This window comes from Trachypithecus francoisi, unplaced genomic scaffold, assembly GCF_009764315.1.
Source record: "Trachypithecus francoisi isolate TF-2019V2 unplaced genomic scaffold, Tfra_2.0 Lachesis_group3, whole genome shotgun sequence".
Classification (NCBI taxonomy): domain Eukaryota; kingdom Metazoa; phylum Chordata; class Mammalia; order Primates; family Cercopithecidae; genus Trachypithecus; species Trachypithecus francoisi.
Genome location: NW_022681468.1, coordinates 118,340,020 through 118,358,350, shown reverse-complemented (window position 1 = coordinate 118,358,350; position 18,331 = coordinate 118,340,020). Strand labels below are relative to the sequence as shown.

Below are 18,331 nucleotides of genomic sequence, written 5' to 3'. Positions count from 1 at the left end.
CCCGGACTCAACAAGTGCTGAGCAGACATTGGGATAACCAGCTGTAGAGAGGAGCAAAGTGCTCTAGGGCCTCCTCTCTGCTGACAGCTGCAGAGATGATGGGATAACCAGTTGCAAAGAGGGGCTGCCCTTTCTGCTGATAGCTGAACACTTGTCAAGATGACTTTCTTGGTAGAGAGGAGCCACCCTCTCTGCTAGGAGTTGAACACTCATCAGAACACCCTGGCTGTGGAAAGGAGCTGCTCCCTGTGGGTTTCCTCTGAGCTGTTCTATCACTTAAGAAAGTTCCTGTTTTTCTTGCTAACCCTCCACTTGTCTGTATACCTCATTCTTCCTGGTCGCAGGACAAGAACCTGGGACCCACAGAATTTGGGACCCACAGAATTGTGAGGCTAAAAGAGCTATAACACAACAGGGCTGAGACATGCCCTTCGCTCGTCATGTTGCAGGCAAAGAGAAGGAAACTGTGGCCCTTCGGGTCACCTAGACTTGGGAGCTCCCCAAACCAGGGCTGTGACTCCCTCTTTGGGACCCTGAGGTTCCTCGCATATCCAAGCTTCTGGGTGCCACCGTGTTCCTCAGTGCCAGCTGTGGAAGCTGTTTGCAGTGTTCCTGGTCCAGCCGCAGCCTTGCAGAGAGCTGGTGCCCGTGTCAGCACCTGGAGCTGCCTGCCCCGCCGTAGCAGCCAGCATGTCTGACTGTGCACAGTGGCCAGACCCCACGCTCACTCACTCCCTTCTCAGTTCCACACCTGACTTGCCCTTAGCAGACATGGGACCCAGGCCAGCAGCATGAGCTGAGCGCAGCCTGCCAGGGCAGTTAGGTGAAATGAGCTCAGTGGGCCAGAACAAAACTTGGGCAAAGGCGCCATTGGCCACAGAGGTTTCTGGTCAGAAAAATGACACCCCAAAGATCCCGTAACATTATATGCACATGCATATTCCATGATTCAAGTCCTCTTGTTTTAAACAGTGTTCACCATTTTGTACCCTCACTAAATATTTTCCGTCTTTATTAATGTAGCAGCTTTCAATTAATTAAAAAAAAATTACCCTCATCTTCTACTGGGAATCCTAGTTCCTTGACCCTTTGCATTCAGACTTGACTGCTCTCAAGATCTTGCAGTTTAAATAGAATTAACAAGGGTAACTTGATGTCATTCCTTTCCCTTGCCTTTTCTGTCAGAGGCCAAACTTGCTTTATTAAAACATGATGAGCTTACGCCTTGGGATCACAGTATGTTTCTATTTGGCAGGTAGTATGTAGCCTGCACAGAACCTGGGACAGATTGGGCACTTAAAGTTGCCCAATGGACTCGTTGATTATTTGATGACATTTACTTCAAGTGTTTACTATGGTCAAATTGTAAAATATGATCTTTTAGCTAATGTTCACAAGTTATGTGACTTCATGTTATCTGCAACATAGGAAATTGAAAATAGATTTTTAAATATCTACATATAAACTTGCCACTGAATCCAGTGACTTTGAATATTTTATTTTTAGGGTTTTTAGAAGATGTGTATTTTAGGTTTTTGACTGCTAATCACCCTTCTCCTATTTTTTTTAACAGATTACCAAAATTGAAAATATTAATCATTTGTGTGAGTTGAGAGTTTTAAATCTTGCTAGGAACTTTTTAAGTCATGTTGATAATCTTAATGGGCTGGATTCACTAACTGAACTGAACTTGCGACACAATCAAATCACTTTCGTGGTGAGTATTAAAATGGAATTGATATGTACTTTGTGGCTTTTCTTCAAGGAATTGAAACAAATGCTGTAATATGACTTTCTGCAAAGTAAGAATCTATGATTATTGGCCGGGCGCGGTGGCTCAAGCCTGTAATCCCAGCACTTTGGGAGGCCGAGGCGGGTGGATCACGAGGTCAGGAGATCGAGACCATCCTGGCTAACATGGTGAAACCCCGTCTCTACTAAAAAAAAATACAAAAAACTAGCCGGGCGAGGTGGCGGCCGCCTGTAGTCCCAGCTACTTGGGAGGCTGAGGCAGGAGAATGGCATAAACCCGGGAGGCGGAGCTTGCAGTGAGCTGAGATCCGGCCACTGCACTCCAGCCTGGGCGGCAGAGCGAGACTCCGTCTCAAAAAAAAAAAAAAAAGAATCTATGATTATTTAGTTTTTTTCTGAATTTAAATTGTGGAGTAATTATTAAGCTCTGTAATATGTTGATTTGGGAGGTATTGAGGTATTTTCCATTTTAAAGAATAAATACAATGTTAGAAACACAATAGAAGTGTTATCAGAAAACGAATCATTTGGTGTGAATGAGTAGTAAATCCTTTTCTGTTTTGTCTTGGGTATAGAATTAGTAAGAAAGAGGGTTACTAGTGACTGAAAGTTGAGAAATTATTGTACTAAGAGGGAAAAGGCACAGAGAGGTGAGGTTGAGAGTTGTGAAGATACACATAAATACTGTATGCTTTGCAGTTTTTAAAGAGGCAGCTTGGTATGGTGGGAAAAGCATTGCATAGGGCATCAGAGGCCTAGTTCTGGTCTTAGCTTCATCCCTCATTAGCTGTGTGACCTTGGGTAAATCACAACTCTCATGGCCTCAGTTTAGCTTTTTCTAAAAGGAGGACATTGAACCAGTTTGACTCTAGGGTGTTTTTTGGTTTATTGACTCTGAAAAAAGACATGGATATGGCAGAGAACTGGCATGTGAGCAGGAGGAAAAGGAGTTCGATTGTGGGGTCAAAACTATGGAAAGGGAATTCTGGAACTCTGAGATGAACTTGGTCAAATTTATGATTTTGCTGAAGGTCAGCAACTAAATGGAAACTTGATGCTGAGATAGTTTGTATTTGTACATATGTGAAGAGCATTAGAAATATAACTGTTCTGCTTTGTGATATGATACAGGTAATGAGGAACATTATTTGCTCTTTTAAGAAGTTTCCTTTGTTTAAATGCTATAGAAAAACTGCATTAGGTTCTCTCTGGTATCATTTATGCACTTTGAAAGACACAATATACCTCTTAACTCTTTCAACATTGAGTTCCCTTGTAAAGAATTAAGTGTACTGTAAATGGTACACTTGAAAAGGCTGGGGGACAGATGATACCTTATTTATAGGTCTCATAGTACAGATTGGTTTTATTTTGAAGGTTTCCCAGAAAATATGAGTCAGGTAATGCTCATCTCTTCTAGAAGGTTAGGACAATTTTAGCATGCTATCCAAGATACAGATTTATTCCAGAACTTCTACTTTCTGTCGAGCCCTTCCCAGATTAGATATAATACTGGAACTGGACTGTTTATTTAAAAGACATTCAGATTGGGATAACCTGTTATGTTGCTAAATCTCCAAGAACTGCTCAGTCAGGACTTAATTTGTCCTTAGGACCTTGGGTCTGGTAAGATTCCAAAACATTTTGTTAGAGTAGGGAACAGGAATCTACTGGCCCTAGCATATTCCTGCCTATATTTTGGCTTTCGTTTGGAAAGTGCATAATGCGTATTCAGGAAATTGCTTACTGAATTCCCCATTGAGAATTAGATTTAATCACTACTGTTATAGTTTAGGCAGCAGTAAACAGCTGATGGAAGAGGAAATTGTATTAATTTCTATAAGTTAAAAAGCCAATAAGTATCATGCATATTAATTATAGTCATTTGCTACATATCAAATTTACTATATCCATGTGAAATATATGGATAAATAAACTTCATCCAACTCTTATTTCTTTTTCAAAGCATCTCTTTCTTAAAATATTCAAGGGACTTTAAAATCTGAGGATACTTTTTTTCCCATCATTTTTTTCTCCAGGATCAATCACCACACTTACTCTTTTTGCTTTTTTTTCTTTCATGGTTTTGATTTTCCTCAGTAGCTGGTAATCTTTAAATGAAGGACCATGTTAAGGAGTATCTGGGTATCCTGTACAGTTGAGTAGATCTTTTTAACCATAAGATCTTGCTCTAGAATGATGGCTAGATTTGTGTAAGTTCTTGAATCCCACACATTTGTGAATTTCCTTTTAGGGTAAGTGAAAGGGAAAAGGCAGACTCACTCAGTGACTGCCAAAATAAGACTTTACTTTCAGGGGTAGAAAGACTTTGTTTTCATTTGTGCCAGGTGAAACTGCCATTTATTTTTTCCCTCTGATTCTTATGTAGAGGTGGTTAATCATCTCTATAGATAAAACACCCACACTTTCCATCCTTTTTTGACAAATACTCTATTTTGTTTGGAGAACAGTTCCTTAGGCTCTAGCTGAGGATTTCTTCAGCCAGCTGCTCTGTACATGTTTATATTCATGACAGGAGTGGGAGTGGGTGAGTTTGTTGGTATTCTAAAAATAGCTGTTGAGTAGACAGATCTTTAATTATACACCTACTTGATTCAGCACAGTTCACCATAGTCCATGCTTGTTCATTGTATGCACTGACCCAGCATGGAGTAAGATGGCATTCAGTCAGAAAGAATTGCTGCCTTTGAGTACAACATCTCTCTTGCAGTTTTGAGCTGCAGTTCTTCCTGCTCAGGGTTATCTCCAGTAAGATTCCATCAGCTTTTCAACTGCCTGAAATTCATCAGAAGTGTTGGTCAGTTAATGATAACTCTTTTGTTAGGATTTTCATGAATGTTCTCATTTGTGCGTATTTTTATTGCTTCACCCATTGAATCTTGGAAAGAAGGTGAAACAAATGCAACCTACTTGCCTTCTTGAAGAGAAACGTTCTGTGATGTTTTTGATGTAGAAAAGTTATTGCTTGTTTATTTACCAATCTTTGTTTTTGAAATTTTATAAATTTCAAACCAAATATTTTTAGTTTGTATGGCATCTTTCTCTTTAAAAATTATGAAGTGTCTTATATCCAAAAGACAGGCAATAACAAATGCTGGCAGGAATGTGGAGAAAAGGGAACCCTTGTATATTGTTGGTGGGAATGTAAATTAGTACAACCACTGTGGAAAACAGTTTAGAGGTTTCTAAGAAAACTAAAAATTGAGCTACCATACGATCCAGCAGTCCTAGTGTTGGGTATATTCCCAAAAGAAAGGAAGTCAGTATATGGAAGAGATATCTGCACTCCTATGTTTGTTGCAGCACTGTTTGCAATAGCTAAGATTTGGGAACAACCTAAGTGTCCATCAACAGATGAATGGATAAAGAAAATGTGGTACATATACACAGTGGAGTAGTAATCAGCCATAAAAAAGGATGAGATCCAGTCATTTCCCACAATATGAATGAACTGGAGATCACGTTAAGCGAAATAAGCCAGGAATGGAAAGATACACATCGCATGTTATCACTTATTTGTGGGATCTAAAAATCAAATCAATTGAACTCATAGACATAGAGAGTAGGAGGATGGTTATCAGAGGCTGAGAAGGGTAGTGGAGTGTTGAGGGGAGGTGGAGGTGGTTAATGGGTACAAAAAAATAGAAAGAATGAATAAAACCTACCATTTTATTGCACAATAGGGTGACTATAGTCAATAATAATTGTATATTTTAAAATAATGTAAGTGGATTGTTTGTAATTCAAAAGATAAATGCTTGAGGGGATGGATACCCCATTGTCCATGATGTGCTTATTACACATTGCCTGCCTCTATCAAAACATCTCATGTACCCTATAAATACCTATACCTACTATGTACCCACAAAAATTTTTTATTATTAAAATTAATAATAAAAAATTTTAAAGCAAAAAATTAATAAAACTAAAAAAAATCCTGAAACATTTCAGATATCCCCAAAATAATAGGAACTAATATTACCAACAATTGTATATGTCCTTTGTTTTATCTGTTTCTTTCTCAAGTTTTGTGTTGGATATTTTGTATATTAGTTTTCAGTCTTTTAAATTTTCTCATAAAAGCATTTAAGCCTATAAATTTCTCTCTAAAAATCACTTCAGCTTCTTCTATTAAGTCTTGAAATTTAGTATTTTTCTTATTGTTTAGTTCTAAGCATTTTCTAAGTTCTATGTTTCATTGCGATTTCTTTTTTGATCCATGTGTTATTTGGAAGTACACCTTAACATTTTGAAATGTATGGATTTTTTATTCTATGGTCATTCTTTTCTAATTTAATTGCATTGTGACCAGTAAATGTAGAGTATGTGTAATTGGTACTTTAAAGTTTACTGAGGTTTTTATTTACTTATTTATTGCCTGGTATGTGGTCAGTATCCATAGTTGATGCTCACTGTCAATATATTTGTCTACTATTTGTCAGTATTTTGAAGCTATGTTTCTAGAAGCATACAAGTTTAAACTTAATATATCTTCTTGGTAATTGTTGCTTTTATTGTTATGTATTAACTCTCTTTATTACTCACTCCTTAATTAAGCAAGTATTTTACGAGTATGGGCTATATGCCAGGCATTGTTCTAGGTAGTTGGTATATAACAGGACACTAATAATACTTATTACCTTAATGTTTATTTAATGTTAATACCAGGCTTTTCTGGTTATTTTTCCTTGGTATATCTTTTTTATTTCCTAACCTTTTAAGAAAAATTTTTAATTTGATATAATTTCAGAAAATGTTGTAATAATAGGATAAAGAATTCCCAGTACAAAATGCACCCAGATTCTCTAAATGATAACATTTTGCTACATCTGCTTTATCTTCTCTCTTGCTTACTTTCTCCCTTCTTCCTTATCTGTATATCAGTTAATATATACTTTTTTTCAACCATTTAAGAGTAAGTTGCTGGCATGATGCCTCTTTATTGCCACATACTTCTGTATGTATTTCCTAAAAACAAGAAATTGTCTTATAACAATAGTACCACTGTCAAACTCAGGAAATTAACATTGATATGATGCCATTTATCTAATCTATAGACCTCATTTGGATTTTGCCATTTGTCCCAATAATGTCCTTTATAGCAAAAGAAAATACAAGACATGCATTGCATTCAATTGTTATATCTCCTTAGTCTTCTTTAATCTGGAAGAGTCTTTTTATGTATTTCATGACGTTGACATTTGTGAAGAGTATGGCAGGAATATCAGAGAAAAGATGCTGAGTTTTTTTTCCAGTGTATATCAAGTATGTATTCTTTAACTTCCAACCTTTTTCTTATAAAGAATGCATAGCCTCCTTTTTAAACATATAATCTGAGAATCTGTCATAACCAGAGACTTTAGTCTATTATACTAATTATGATTACTGATATATTTAGATTTTTTACTTTGATGTTATTTTATGCTTCTTACTTATGTTTTCCCTATGTTTTTATTTTCTTCTGTCTTATTTTGAGTTGATGGTGTTTTCTCTGTTCTTTCTCATTCACTTTAATGGTTACTCTTAGCATTTTAAAACATACACTTCACTTAAATCACAGAGTTAATATACATCTCTACCCTCTTATCAGATAAGGACCTTAGAATCATTTAATACAGTAACCTTTCCATTTTACATGTTTTTGTTGCCTAGTATTTTCTTTTTATTCTTTTAACCCCCAAATTAGACATTTTAATTGCTATTGTTTCCAGTCAGTGCTTATTTGGATTCACTCACATGCTTGTTTGGGTTCACCACTCCTTTCTGCATCTCTGTCTATCCTTCTTCCCAAAATATATCATTTAGAAAAGGTTTATTTAAGATAACTCTGAAGTCTCTCGGTTTTTGTTTATTAAAAAATGAGTTTATTGGCCGGGCGCGGTGGCTCAAGCCTGTAATCCCAGCACTTTGGGAGGCCAAGACGGGCGGATCACGAGGTCAGGAGATCCAGACCATCCTGGCTAACACGGTGAAACCCCGTCTCTACTAAAAATACAAAAAACTAGCCGGGCGAGGTGGCAGGCGCCTGTAGTCCCAGCTACTCGGGAGGCTGAGGCAGGAGAATGGCGTGAACCCGGGAGGCGGAGCTTGCAGTGAGCTGAGATCCAGCCACTGCACTCCAGCCTGGGTGACAGAGCAAGACTCCGTCTCAAAAAAAAAAAAAAAAAAAAAAAAAAAGAGTTTATTTTGCTTTTATTCATGATTGATGATTTGACTTGATTGACAGTTATTTTTTCCCAGATGTTTGAATATCATATTCCATTGTCTTTGAGCTTCTGTTGTTGTCATTAAAATGTCTACTACCATTTGTGTGTGTGTGTAGGGTATCTTCTTTTCCTTCCTCTGGTTGCCTTTAGGATTGTAAAATTTCTTTTTGAAGTCCTTCAGATTTACTATGATATGTTTAGGTGTGAAACTATCTTATTTTATTAATTTGAAACACACATTTTCCATATTCCAACAACTCTGAAATCTAGATATGTCTTACAATCTATAGCATGCTTAAATCAGTGTTATACAGGCTACAGCAATTTCATTGCTTAAATGTATGTGGACTTGGTTATAGCTGTTTATACTATTGTCATTTCAGTTGTTGGTACTATATGTTTTGAGTTTTGTCACTGTTCAAAATGCATTTTAAAATATTACACCATGATTTGGCATTGAAATGAAACATTCTATTCAAAAACCTATGGAAATAGAGCAGCAAAGACATTAAGTTTAATATTAATGAGAAAAATTATTTTTCATTGGAAGAATGGTCCCGATTCTACCTTCTCTTGCTAATTAACAATCAAATACTTTAAAAGGAAGATAACCATGTATTGTTGAAGCTGTATTACATTTGTTACTGAGATAGATTCAGAGAGATTGCCTATCATGTATCAAGCAGTGCAACTGAAGGCAGAATAAATTGAGGAAACCCCTTGGAATAGATGAAAGAAATTTCAAAATAACAAGAAGCTGTGTGAACAATTCATGTTGGTGCTTTCCTTATCTTACAAAATCAAAACATATAGAATGGGTATCAGTATTTGGAAGAAAATCCCATAGACAATAATGGAAGACACTTTTAGGATATACTGCATCATCAATGTTCTTAATGGCATAGAAGACAATATTGTGTGAAAAGCATGGACATTATTAGTTGAAAAGTGATTGAGAAGTTTAAATCCAAATATGAAGACTTTTCCTCTGTACTTTATTGAGGGATAATTTAGGTACAATAAAATACACAATCAACTGTACAGTTCAATAACTTCTATTTAATCTGAGTAATTGCATGTGACTGTCACTCAGATCAAAATATAAAATATTTCTATCACCTCAAAAAGTTCCCTTGTGCCTCTTTCTAGTCAGTACCCTCCCCTGCCCCACAGATATTCTGACTTCTATCCCTGTGGATTAATTTTACCTGTTTTTGAACAGCACATATGTAAAGATTATGTACTCTTTTGTATATTCAACATAAATGTCTTAATATTCATCCATGTTGTTGTGCATAACAGTAGTTTAAAAAATTACTGAGCTGTATTCCATTGTAGAAATATCATACAATTTGCTTATTCATTTTTCTGTTCACAGACACATTGGTTATTTCCAATTTTTGATTCTTACAAATAAAGCTGCTGTGGATATTCTTGCACTTTTAAAAAATTATTTATTTATTTAGAGGTAGGTTCTCATTATGTTGCCCAGGCTCGTTTTGAACTCCTGGGCTCAACTGATCCTCCTGCCTTAGTCTCCCAAAGTGCTGGAATTACAGGCATGAGTCATAAATTTAGGTGGGTGTCTAAATTTATTCGAAATTACCAGTTTTATGAAGTGATTAGACCATTTTATACTCCCAGTAGCAATAGAGAGTTCTCATTGCTCAATATCCTTGCCAAAGTTTGTCAGTCTTTATAATTTTAGCAATTCTATGATTCTCATTGTTCTTTTAATTTGCATTTTCTTTATAACTAATGATGCTGTACATCTTTTCAAGCATCTTTTCATCTTTTATGAAGTATCGGTTCAAATTTGTTACCTGTTTGAAAAAATTAGGTTATCTTTTTATCATTCTAGATTCAGGTCCTTTGTTTGAGATATATACATGTAGAGAGAGAGTGTGTATTTTCTCCATGGCTTGCCTTTTTACTCTCTTAACAGTGTTTTTGATGTGTAGAAACTTCTAATTTTAGTGAAGCTCAGTTTATCAATTTATTGTTTTTAGTTGTTTTTATCTTTTGTGTCCAGTCTGAGAAATCTTTGCCTATCCCAATATCATGACTATGTTCATCTACATTTTCCTCCAGAAGGTTTATAGTTTTACCTTTCTATTTAGGTATGTGATTCATTTTTATTTTCATTTGTTTGTTTATTTATTTGAGACAGAATTTCACTCTGTTGCCCAGGTTGGAGTGCAGTGGCTCGAACATAGCACACTGCAGCCTTGACCTCCTGGGCTGAAGCAATCCTCCCACCTCAGCCTTCCGTGTAGCTGGGACTACAGGCACAGGCCACCACACCTGGCTAATTTTTTAACTTTTTGTAGAGACAGGGTCTTGTCATGTTGCCTAGGCTGGTCTCGAACACCTGGGATCAAGTGATCCTCCCATCTTGGCCTCTTACAGTGTCAGAGTTTACAGGCATGAATCACCATGCCCAGCCTGTAATCCATTTTTGATTAAGTTTGTGTATGCTGTGAGGTAGGGGATTATAGTTCATTTTTCCCACATAGGAATATCTATTTTCTTCATTACCTTTTATTTAAGAAAACTTGCTTTCCCCACTGAATTAAATTGTTGTTGTCTTTGTTGAAATCTAGTACTAATCAAATGGATCTTTTTTCTGGACCCTCTATTCTGTTCCATCTATTTGTCTACTTACTATATACCAGATCCAATCACATCTTTAGGCTCCACTTTTAGTTCTAGTTCTTTTGCCCTTTCTACCACATCTATATAGTAAGTGGAGATATTTTAGAAGTTCAACTTTATTTTGTGTAACTTACTTTTTATGTATGCATAAAAATGATATTCAGTAAAAAAAAATCTGGTTAAGTAAATCTAAAAGAGTTTTTTTCAGTAATAAATACAAATTTTAAGTGATATATTATTCTACTATAAGTTAATTATATTTTCCCCAAGTGCTGAATAAAATAGTTGTAAGATAATGTTAGATTTAATAAAATGTGGTAATTTTATTAGCATACCTAATATTTGTGTTTCCTAAATCTGCAGATTTGTAACATTTATTTATTTATTTATTTTCTTTTATTCATTCTTTTTGAAACAGAGTTTCACTCTTGTTGCCTGTGCTGGAGTACAAGGGTGTGATCTTGTCTCACTGCAAGCTCCACCTCCCGGGTTCAAGCCATTCTCCTGCCTCAGCCTCCTGAGTAGCTGGGATTACAGATGTGCACCACCATGCCCGGCTAATTTTGTATTTTTAGTAGAAATGGGGTTTCACCATGTTGGTCAGGCTGGTCTCGAACTCCTGATCTCAAATGATCCACCTGCCTCAGCCTCCCAAAGTGTTGGGATTACAGGCATGAGCCCCCCGCACCTGGCACATATCTTTCATTTATTATGGGAACATTCTGAGTCTTTATATTTTCAAATATTGCACTTCCATTTTCTCTCGTTCTACTTCTTAAACACCTACTAGATATAGTATGGACTTTTTCATTCTATTCTTTGTTTCCTAATCTCTCTATAATTTTCATCATTCTTATTTTTCTCTGCTTCGTTTCTTCATTCTTGTCACTTATCTGGTTCTACCTTTGAATTCACTGACTTTATCCTCAAGTTGTCGAATTTGATTTTTAGTCCATCCATTGAGTTTTTAAAAATGATCATAGTTTTTTCTTTGTAGAAGTTCTACATGAATTTTTTTCATAAATGCCCAGATTTCTTTATTTCTAATGTAGGCATACCTTAGAGATACTATGGGTTCGGTTCCAGACCACCACAATAAAGCAAATGTAGGAATAAAGTGAGTTATATGAAGTTTTTAGTTTCCCAGTGCATACAAAAGTTATGTTTACTCTATACTGTAGTCTATTAAATGTGCTATAGCATTATGTCTTTAAAAACAATGTACATACCTTAATTCAAAAATACTTTAGTACTAAAAAGTACTAATGATCATCTGATCTTTCAGCAACTTGTAATCTTTTTGCAGTGGAGGGAGGGTCTTGCCATGATGTTAATGGCTGCTGACAGATCAAGGTGGTGGTTGCTGAAGGTTGGGATGACTGTGGCGTAAAAATCAGACAACAATGAAGTTTGCCTCATTGACCCTTCTTTTCATGAAAGATTTCTCTGTAGCATGAGATACTGTCTGATAGCATTTTACTTACAGTAAGACTTCTTTTGGAATTGAAATCCATCCTCTCAAACTCCGCTGGTGCTTTATCAACTAAGTTAATGTGATATTCTAAATTGTTTGTTGTCATTTCAGCAATGTTCATAGCATCTTTTCACTAGGAGCAGTTTCCATCTTAAGAAACGATTTTCTTTCCTCATCCATAAGAAGTCACTCTTCATCTATTCAAGTTTGGTCATGAGATTGCAGCGATTCAGTCACATCTTTAGGCTCCACTTTCAGTTCTAGTTCTTTTGCCCATTCTACCACATCTGTAGTTTCTTCCTCCACTGAAGTCTTGAACCCCTCAAAGTCATCCATGAGGGTTGGGATCAACTTCTTCCAAACTCCTGTTAATGTTGATATTTTAACCTCCTCCCATGAATCATGAATGTTCTTAATGGCATCTAGAATGGTCAATTCTTTCTGGAAAGTTTTCAATCTACTTTGCCCGGGTCCAGTAGAGGAATCATTATTTAAGGCAGCTAAAGCATTATGAAATGTATATCTTAAATAATAATCCTTGAAAGTTGATATTACTCCTTGCTCCATGGACTGCAGAATGGATGTTGCGTTAGCAGGTATGAAAACAATATTAATCTCCTTGTATATCTCCATCAGGGCTCTTGGGTGACCAGGTGCTTTGTTAATGAGCAGTAATATTTTGAAAGGAAAAATTTTTCCTGAGCAGATCTCAGTGGTGGGCTTAAAATATTCAGTAAACCATGCTGCAGACAGAAATACTGTCATCAGCATACAACTTTGTTATTCTGTTTATAGAGCACAAGCACAGTAGATTTAGCACATTTCTTAAGGGCCATGGTATTTTTGCAATGGCAGAGGATCATTGGCTTCATCTTAATGTCAACAACTTTGTTAGCTCCTAACGAGAGAGTCAGCATGTCTTTTGAAGCTTTGAAGTTAGTTACTGACTTCGCCTCTCCATCTATGAAAGTCCTAGATGGCATCTTCTTCCAATAGAAGGCTGTTTCATCTATATTGAAAATCTGTTGTTTAGGGTAGCCACCTTCATCAGTTATCTTAGCTGGATCTTCTAGGTAACTTGCTGCAGCTTTGACATCAGCACTTGCTGCTACTTCACCTTGCCCTTTTATGTTATTGAGATGACTTCTGTCCTTAAACCTCATGAACCAACCGTTGCTAGTTTCCAGCTTTTCTTCTGCAGCTTCCTCATTTCTCTCAGCCTTTTTAGAATTGTTGAGAGTTAAGGCCTTGTTCTGGATTAGGCTTTGGCTTAAGAGAATATTGTTGCTGGTTTGATCCTTCCAGACCATTCAAACTTTCTTCCTGTTGTTTTTATTTATTAGTTGTGTGTTCCACTAGAGTAGCACTTTTGGTTTTCTCCAAGAACTTTTCCTTTGCATTCACAACTTGGCTAACTGGCGAAAGAGGCCTGGTTTTCAGCCTATCTCAGCTTTCGACATGCCTTTCTCACTAAGCTTAACCATTTCTAGCTTTTGATTTAAAGTGAGAGACTTGTGACTCGTTTTATCACTTGAACACTTAGAGACCATTGTAGGGTTTATTAATTGGCCTAGTTTTAATATTGTTGTGCCTCAAGGCAAAGGTAGGCCCAAGGAGAGGGAGAGACATGGGGGAAGTGCCAGTGAGTGGAGCAGTCAGAAGACACATTTGTTGATTAAGTTTGCCACCTTCTATGGGCACGGTTTGTAGTGCCCCAAAACAATTACAATAGTAATATCATAGATCACTGATCATGGATAATCATAACTAATATAATAATAATAATAAAACTTGAAATATTGTGAGAACTACCAAAATGTGACATGTGAAGTGAGCACCTGCTGTTGGAAAAATGGCACTGATAGACTTGGTTGATACAGGATTGCCACAAACCTTCAATGTGTAAAATTTTAAAAAAGCACAATATCTGCAAAGCATGATTAAACGAGGCATATATGTACCTTATTTTTTCTTGTTTTTCATTTCTTTGATTGCTCTTATAAATTTAAAAATAAATATTCCATAGTCTTTATCAAGTTACTATATTTTCTTAATTTTTTGGCATTTCCACATCTGTTGCCTGAAAGTTCTACTGACTGTTACTCATGGTAATTTTTTCTTTATAGTCTAGTAGTTTGGAATAGTCAGGATGTTGCAAAGCCTGGGTTGAATTCGTGTCTTTCCAGACAGTTTTGCCAGGAGTGTTAGGGTCATGAATGCCAGGTACCGTTTTTTATGAGGGGTCTTTTTAGATGATGTTTGTGATGTAAATTTGAACTGTAAATTCCAGTGAGGGAAAGCCTATGGTTATAAAATTGAAGCTTTTTGTTGATTTCCTCAAAGCTGTTCAATCTAGCTCTCCTAGATTATAAAGACTGGACATTTCCCTAATTAGTTAGCATATCAGTACCTTCTTACTGGTCTGGTTTTAAGTTCCCTTTCAGTTTTTGCTCTGGGGTATTAAAACAGTGTGTAGAAGAAAATCAGACCGGAAGAGTAAGATGTAGCTGAATTGACTGATATCTATTGCTGTGTAATGGGTAGTAAACAAGCACAAAAACTGGATAAGCACATTAATGCCTTTGGATAACAGAGCCAAGTAATGGACTTTTTTCATTGGCATTTATATATATGATTAGAGTTTTCATATGATGGCTTGCAGCTATTAGTCCTCATATAATATGTGTCTGTGTCACAAAGTGATGGGTGAAGCACGTAGGTATTTTGGAATTAATTTAATAAGTCTTCTTATAAAAAGGAATACTTTGTTGTTTTTTGTTTCCAAGCTTGTTTGATGCTTCGTGAATGGATCTGTTTACAGCTCTCAAAGTTAGAATAATTACCCCTGTATATTTTTACTCTAACTTGTTTCATATGAAAGCCTACATAGTAAAAATGAGGGTAGCTGGGATTTTATTATAGTCATCTTTGCCCTACATGGTGCATGTCAAAATCCTTATCTGTTCACCTTTCTTCTTCCTTATTCCTCTAGAGGAAGCTGCTCTAAAAATAGCTCCAGTGATAGATGTTCCCCATGTGGTCAGATTGCTGAATCATTTAATTCTTTTTTTTTTTTTTTTTTTTTTGAGATGGAGTCTTGCTCTGTCACCCAGGCTGGAGTACAGAGGCACGATCTCAACTAACTGCAACCTCCGCCTCCCGGGTTCAAACAATTCTCCCGTCTCAGCCTCCTGAGTAGCTGGGACTACAGGCACATGCCACCATGCCTGGCTAATTTTTTATTTTTAGTAGAGATGGGGTTTCACCATATTGGTCAGGTTGGTCTCGAAATCCTTACTTCAGGTGATTCACCTGCCTCAGCCTCCCAAAGTGCTGGGATTACAGATGCGAGCCACCGCACCTGGCCATTTAGTTCTTTTGCGCAGTTTAGGGATATGGACAACAGTGCCTGAGCAGAGTAGGACAAGCATTTTTCTCAGAAAACAAGTCAGTATTCTTTTGAAAAATAAAGAATTATAATCCTCTCAGATAATCTTGTGGTAAATAATTTTGTCTATTTTTCAAAGGATTATATTTTCCAAATACATGAAATAGTTTTTAATTTTACTTCAAACAAGTTTTGAATACTATTTTCAGTATTATGTTCTATTAAAAGTAATAAATTTAAGATAATGAAGAAATTAATAACAGATGAACTATAAATATTCCCCTACATGTAAACATTTTATTTCATTTTTTCCCTCTCATCTTAGGTATGTTAACATTCTGGCTGCTTTGTTATAGTTTCTCTGATGCTGAAATAGTTACCTCCAGAAAAGAAATGTTAGGGGTATTTAATGCTTGACAGTAAAATAAATACTTTTTCTTAAAGAGTTGAGAATTTGGCTTTCTTACATTATCCCTAACCCCCATTTCCACTTTCCCTGTCATTCCAAAATAATTTTTAGGTAAGCAGATTGAGTGCTGGCTCCTGCAGAGTACCACCAGAATGACTAGTTGATAAAGCAAAGGAGAATTTATTACTGGCAAGTAAAAGCACACTGCCTTGACATAGCCTTGGCTGTATCTTCAAAGGCAAAGACAGGAGATTTAGTTTGAAATTTCTTGGGGTTCTGGTTTAGGATAGGTCTTTCAGTGCAGGAGCTTAATGAAAATGGATACATTTATGATAGAATAGATTAGGATGGTTGACAAAGCAAGGTGAGGTTTTCAAAGTGAGTCTTGGACCATGATGTTAAACTTTTGTTTTCCCTGAGATTAAGAACTGTCTCAATTTAGGGCTTAACTATCATTAATTAATGTCCAAACTCTTCAACAGAACCCTAAAATTCCTCTTTGTATGGGCAAAGACTTCAGGTGATCTATGTTTCATTTTTACCTCTTGGAGATACCCTTCTAGAGCCTCCTGTCCTCTGTCTAATGTGGCGTGCTTGCATTTAGCCCTGCTATACAGATTTCATCGTTGGATTTCTCTTTGCTTCTCCTGGATGACAAATTGTACTCCCTCGATCTTATATATATCCCATCTTTTGTTTACTCTCTCATATTAGAGGAGCCATCCCCTAGTAGTTTTTAATGAGTCTTTCTTCTGTAAATAATGCATACATAGATAATTGATATGGTAAATATGGTGTTTTCTTTTTGTCTATTATAATGCTAGAATTTCTTTACAAAAGTATATCACAGAATTGCTAAAAATTTGGAGAAAATTAATGTTTTCTTACAGAAATGAAATTTGGAACAAAAAAATGATTGTGGGTAATTATTTGCTTTTTAAAGTTCTGGAAAGCTATCTATGTAAGTGATTATGAGGATATACAGAATTGAATTATGTATTTTAATGTTTCAACTTGTGAATATTTTTATATTTTTGATAACTCTACTAGGCAATGACATTTAATGATTTTGAAAATTTGATAAAGACTTGTAAAATTTTATCTCATAAAGATTAAATAATTATAATTTTATCAAACTTAAAAAACTTTTTTCACAAATTATATCCTGACGGAATTTGAGTTTTATATTTTAATTGACAAAAGTTATGTCTTAGAAGGTGTTTATGATCTCTGAAGATGGCATGCTGGAGCTCAAAGGGACAAATGTATTTTTTAAATGAGATGCCTTGATTCAAAGGATTTAAAATGTATTTTAAAAAGCTGCTGCCTCTCCGTTTCTCCAGGTTGAGTGCCAGTAACAATGATTGTGCCTAGAAATATATCAGGTAGATTCCAGGAAGAATTTGGGAGAAGAGATTTCCCCAGGATTACAGAGAGAGTTTTCAGTCTGGCTGTGACTTCATGTTTCTAGAGACCAGATAGACAGTAGGCTGCCATTTCCTTTGGAAACTAGGGCCCTGGAGTGAAATGAGCCCTATACCACTAGTCTATCACTCCTCCTCCATTTGTGAGAATATCAGAGAGAATTAGCTGAAAGAGATGATTTTATAAGTTTGCCAACATTTGAAGTATATCACCTACTGAGGGAAATTTGGCTGCCCTCCTGTTTCCGCAGACTTACTCCTTGGCCATGAAAAGCTCTAAAAATCATTATCTCACATCTGCAGAATAGGCTTTGTGGGAGTGGGCCTGAGAATGATAATGTCAAACGAATGGTATACATAGCCAGTGTTTTGATCATGGACTATTGTATTGATTTTACACTGTTTAGGGTCTAAAGGGTTGAGAGAAGTTTGGAGAATAGTACATAGGGAAGGTAGAAAAACAAGGCAGGTTCATTTTTCCTTTGCTCTCTGAAAAACCATTAAAAAGTGGTTCTGTCCTAATTCTATCACTTTTATATTTTCTTTTAATAACAAAAAATACAGCATTTTGGGAAAAGCTAGGTTTGTCAATAATTTTAATGCACTTGCCTAAACTCTTACTCAGGTCTTAGAAATGGTAGTTTTCAAATAGAGGGAAGAAAAGGAGGGGGAGAAAGAGACAAAGATTTATGGAAACAGTAAAACAAGTTTTGATTTAGGTTTAAATATTGGTCACAATAACATGTCAAATGTGCTTATTTTTGTATTATTCAAATTAATATAACTGAGAATTACTGCAAATGATGCTGCCCTTGAAAAACATTTTATATGAGACATGGCAGTATATAATACTTTAAGCAGCAGAGCACTGGAAGTCAGGATAACTGGAATCTTTCCCTGTCTCAGCCTCTAGGGACTGACTGTATGTACTCCTGGGCCACCTTCCCACCATACCCTTCTTCTTCCCCTGCAATAACCTCAACTGGTCACTTTTCTAGGCGA

The 18,331-nt window shown here is 36.1% G+C and overlaps 1 protein-coding gene across 5 annotated transcripts in view; it reads left to right on the top strand.

Annotated features, from left to right (window-relative positions):
• Positions 1 to 18,331, top strand: part of LRRC49 (leucine rich repeat containing 49) — a 163,779-nt gene that overhangs the window by 25,445 nt on the left and 120,003 nt on the right. For all 5 annotated transcript variants that reach the window (XM_033189541.1, XM_033189540.1, XM_033189544.1 and 2 more), the window contains one exon: positions 1,574 to 1,717. In XM_033189541.1, coding sequence (XP_033045432.1) covers positions 1,574 to 1,717 — 144 coding nt within the window. The remainder of the gene's footprint in view (positions 1 to 1,573; positions 1,718 to 18,331) is intronic.